The sequence below is a fragment of the Primulina huaijiensis genome, chromosome 10 (genome assembly GCF_012295235.1).
Source record: "Primulina huaijiensis isolate GDHJ02 chromosome 10, ASM1229523v2, whole genome shotgun sequence".
Taxonomy (NCBI): Eukaryota; Viridiplantae; Streptophyta; class Magnoliopsida; order Lamiales; family Gesneriaceae; genus Primulina; species Primulina huaijiensis.
In genome coordinates, this window is record NC_133315.1 from 3248892 (window position 1) to 3254284 (window position 5393).

The window sequence follows — 5393 nt, forward strand, 5'->3', positions numbered from 1 at the left end:
TACTTCACTGAGTATAATTAGTTTGGCATAGCTCGAGAGGACGTGTTCAATTGGATAGTAAATCCTGTCGGAAGCGTAAATCACTATCGAACAAATTAAGTAAATAACGAGGGGTAGGTGAACCGAGATTCCCAACAAATTCATATTTTATTGAACTTCAATTGATCACTCTAGCTTATATATTTCATCATTTCTTTCTTGAACTTTTTCATTGAGTTTTTATTTAACCATAGTAGCAGTAGAAAAATCATTCAAATTTCGTTGCTAAAGATTTGATAACTGGAAATAATAATTGCGAAATACAGTCTCTGGTGGAACGATACTCGTACTCTAGTACATTAAATTATTACTTGACATCGTGCACTTGCGATTATTTCGAGCTTAAATATTATTAATTTTGACCAAAGATTTTACAGTGCAAGTTTCGCTCGATCAAGCACAATGCTATATTTGGCATTATGTCGCCCTTACCAAGCGCGGACGGTGCTCCACGTAGGAGCTTCTGCGCTTACGAAGCGCGGATTGCAGTATTTTTGTAACTTTTTTTAAAAAATTATTTTTGAATTAATTTTTTAAAAGTAAATTATTTAAAAAAAAACCCAGGTTATATAACAAATCAACTTAATAGTATTTAAAACCAACCATATAAACCAAACGTATTAAGTATAATATTTTAGAATGTTTTAAATTTCAGAATTTGACAATTATTCGCTAGACTGAAGAACCAAACTGATTGGATAAATCGTAGCTGAAAGATGATTTAAAACTGATAACATAAAGTTCAGTAAATAAATCAATATTTAGAACTGAAGAAATCGGTAAGCTGAACTGAAAGAATCTTCATCGACTGAATTATCCCAAACTGAAAGGACATCAGTTTGAACTGAAAATGTCCAGCTGAACTGATCCGCTGATCAGTTAGCTACGACATCAATTGAGTATCAGTCGACAGAGTGACAGTTCGTACAAAAACAGAACAAATGTAACAGAGTAGAACAGTCTAATATTTCGTACCACTTTCAAATAAAGTCAACACCTTGAACTAAACGACGATTCAACGGATATTTGTCATTAAATACATTCAATACGACCGTTGAGATCGAATACTATATATAGCTGATCAACTGATCAGTTGAAAAAAGTTAGTGAACATACTGAACACATTATTGATGATTATCGATCAGTTGCGATATCTGAATATATAAATCGCACACTTACGCTTTTATCTTCATTATATTAATTTGTAGCATTTAGGCTACTTATCAAGAGTGAATCAGTTTTCTGTTGTAAGGAATTTGAAAAACTAAGAGTTTCAATTTGACAGTGTATAAGTTCAACTAAATAAAATTATTACAATATGTTATAATACATCAAAGCTTTTTAGTGAAAAACCTATCTTTGAGGTAGAAGAGGTGACGTAGGAGCATTTGAAGACTCCAAATATCCATAAAATTCGTGTGTTTTAATTGCTTATCTATTCAATTTTTACTCTATTCTACACTGAGTATTCAATCTATATTCAGTCTATTTTCGCACTACTATAAGTTGACTGATTTATATCGACAAACAAGATTTCAGGATCAGTCAAATAAAAAGATTGATTCATACCTTAAAAGATTTCAAAAAGCCCGTGTGTTTATTTAACACCTCTTCTAAATATTCTAATTGTATTAACCGATCCTATCATATATATAATAAAATTCAAGAAGAACATAAAATAGTTTTATTATTGGATCAGACATTTCTAAAATGAAAAACAAAAAAAAAACTATAATTACGTAAAACCAAATTATAACGACTGTTGCTCATTCCTAATCTAGGACACAAGCTACCAAGGGCACTATTTCAATTGTGAATCTAAGGGTCGATATTTAATAATCAGCTAATCTCAAATATATTGATAAATATTCATCTTGTATGATCGGAGTAGCTCTCTGAACAAGGAAGGATAACGCTGTTATAAATATTCATGTTTTTTTCTTAAAATCAATCAAAGTTAAAGCTGTCTAACGATGGACCAAGGATTCTGACACACACACACACACACACACATACACACACACAATCAATTCGTTCACATATACTAGTCAACTGGAGAATTCTACCCACATATGTGTGTGTGTGTATATATATACGTATCGAGCCGTATTACCTCAATCCCTCGGAGGAAAAAATGAGCTATGCTATATTCTCACTGCTTTTAATCAGTTTCGTCACAGCTTTTTCTCTATTCATGAAAAAGAAGATAAAGCATTCTGGCCTTCCTCCAGGTCCTAAAAAACTCCCAATCATAGGCAACCTTCACCAACTTGGAAAATTTCCTCATAAATCTCTAAAAAAATTGTCCAAAATTCATGGAGATTTCATGTTGTTGCATCTAGGATCCGTGCCAACCCTAATCGTGTCTTCTGCAGATACCGCACGAGAAATCTTTAAAGCACATGATCTTGCTTTCTCTGGGAGACCACCCTTGTATGCTGCTAAAAGACTGACTTACAATTCGTCGAGCATATCTTTAGCACCATACGGCGAATACTGGAGAGAAGCAAGAAAAGTCGTAGTTTTGGAACTATTGACTATTAAAAGAGTCCAATCTTTTCAGAAAATAGTGGATCAAGAGTTGGCTGTCATGATCGATAAAGTTACTCACACAAAAAGTCCTGTTGATCTAAGTGCGACAATATTTTCCCTTATCAATAATATTATTCGTCGAGTGGCCTTCGGGACGAGGGGTGATCTTGATCATGGTAAAAGCGATGAAATTAGTGCAAAATTTCAAGAAATATTTCGTGAGACGCAACACTTGTTGGGTGAATTTTATATTGGAGATTACTTTGCATCGATGGCTTGGATTAACAAGTTTAATGGGGTAGACAAGAGGATCAGGAAGAATTTGGAGGATTTCGACATGTTTTTCGACAAAGTGATGGAAGAACACCTGGATTCTAAAAGGGCTAAATCAGATTATGAAGATATTGTTGATGTGTTGCTTGAAATTAAAATGGATACAAATCAAGCAATTATTAAGAACAATGAACACATCAAGGGTATACTCATAGTAAGCTTCTTTTTATTCTCTCATTTTCTATTCGAGGCTTCTTCTTCCATGTTAGTTTTTTTTTATCACTTCTATGATATCTTTTTTTTTTTTTTTTTTACGTTTCATTAAGATTTAATCATTTTGTATTTGGTGACAAAACATTTGATTAAAAGTTTTTTTAAAAATATTTTATAAAATAATTGTTGTTTAGATGCAAGAATGAAGATGAAAAATAATACAAAACGACATCTAATATTTTAAATAGAAAAAAAACTTTTTTTTATATTATTTTTGTTTGAATGATTCGTAATATATTGATTTCAACAAGAATATGTTGAAGTTGAAATATGTTTGAATTTTTTTATTTGTATGTTTTAAAATGTGTATATTTATGTGTTCTTGTTGATTGTTAAAATAATTCTTTTGCTAAGTTCTTTGAAATCATACAAACTTATCACATAATCCGAGTTTTAGGATCTAATTATTGGGAATTGATGGAATGTCACATGGTTATGGTGGACTCGAACCGTCTCCAATAGAACCTCTTATGTGAGTTAAATATTCTTGAGATTATATTTCAATTAGTTATCAAATACTGAATGACACAAGTTTAAAATGCATAAAAATTGATAACATAGATTGAACAATAATTGTAAAGTAACTTACATGAAATAATGAACAGATATGTATGGAGAAGGGGAATGAGGTCCATGGCATGCCATAGACATGAATCTACCTCTTTATTTATTTATTTATTTATTTATTTCCGATAACTAGGCAGAAAAAAATTGGAACAAATAATCTAGAATAAAAAAGAGTAATATATGATATTTCAATTATATAAAACATAATGTAAAATGTTTAGTATAAAAGGTCATTTTGAAAATTATAACTTTGAAATGAGTTAAAATTATCAATTTTCCTAAAATATATCTCTAGATATGGAATAATCCTTACATGAAAATTGGTGTGATGGATAGGAATTTGGACGATATCGGCGGCTTAATTATTTTTGATCATGAAGATATAGGGGTCATTTGATATCTGAAAAATATATATTGTTCTAAATTCCTTACCATGCCCACACCCTTTGGATTTTCATTTAGCACTAAAGATTAATCCATGAGATATGAACATTTCAGGATGTATTCGTTGCTGGAAGCGATACTTCAAGTGCAACCATCATATGGACAATGGCGGAACTGATTAGAAATCCAAGAGTTAAAGAAAAAGCTCAACAAGAAATGAGAAACATATGCAAAGGGAAGTTAAATGTAGAAGAAAACGACCTCAACAAGCTCCCATACCTCAAACTAACCGTAAAAGAGTCGCTCCGGCTCCATCCGCCCGCCCCGTTAATGATCCCTAGAGAAACTATCCAAGATTGTACCATTTCCAACAAATATGAAATCCCTACAAAAACAAGAGTAATTTTCAACGCATCAGCAATTGGAACGGATCCAAATTATTGGAAAAACCCTGATGAATTCTGGCCTGATAGATTTCTAGACAGAGATATTGATTTCCGAGGACAACATTTCGAGCTATTACCCTTTGGTGCTGGAAGAAGGGGTTGCCCCGGAATTAGTTTTGCTATATCGATTGTCGAGCTAACTCTTGCAAATCTTTTGTTTCAGTTTGATTGGGAACTTCCGAAGGGAATTCTAGCGGAGAATATAAGTATGGAAGAACAACCGGGGATCACAATGCATAAGAAAGTTCCTCTTTGCCTAGTTGCTTCACCAGCAAAATTAGGCTAATTTATTTTTTATATATTTCCTACGCATGCCTTTTTCCTTATCAAAAAGCCCATGTATCTATTATATATATATTGTATGTATACAGATATATAAAGCCAAATAAATAAATAAAAATATGGATTTCGATACTAAATGCGACTGAAATTTGTCTTACGTTGGACATTCAAGGCAAGTAACATACTATTTTTAAATCTAGCAATATTTATCCGATTTTGGTATATTAACTTTGCTGTATCACTTGGTAATGGAGATATCCCAAAACTAGCTAGAAAAATTATCTTGCTAAACAAAATATAGATCATAAAATAAAATCTGATTCAAATATGGAGATGTTGAATCGATGTGAATATAATATAGGCGTTGGGCGGCGTGTAGCTAAAATAAATATAGGAAAATTTGTATTTTTAGTTCTTATATGTTTGTGGCTTAGCGATTTTGATCATATATATATATGTGTTATCAAATTTCAATCTTATTACTATATCTTCTAATTTTTTCGAATTTAATTTAATTTAGTCAATTTCATTATGAATGCTGATGTTACACTATACACATGAGCACCTTGCGCTTCTCCTCCATTCCATCGGCTGATC

General features: G+C 31.8%; 1 protein-coding gene across 1 annotated transcript; it reads left to right on the forward strand.

Annotated features, from left to right (window-relative positions):
- Positions 1-2029: 2029 nt before the first annotated feature.
- On the forward strand, positions 2030-4920 carry LOC140985686 (strychnine-11-hydroxylase-like). The gene is made up of 2 exons (XM_073453570.1): positions 2030-3058; positions 4183-4920. Exons 1-2 carry the CDS (start codon positions 2174-2176, stop codon positions 4798-4800), a joined length of 1503 nt encoding a protein of 500 aa, XP_073309671.1. The 5' UTR covers positions 2030-2173; the 3' UTR covers positions 4801-4920.
- Positions 4921-5393: the final 473 nt, after the last annotated feature.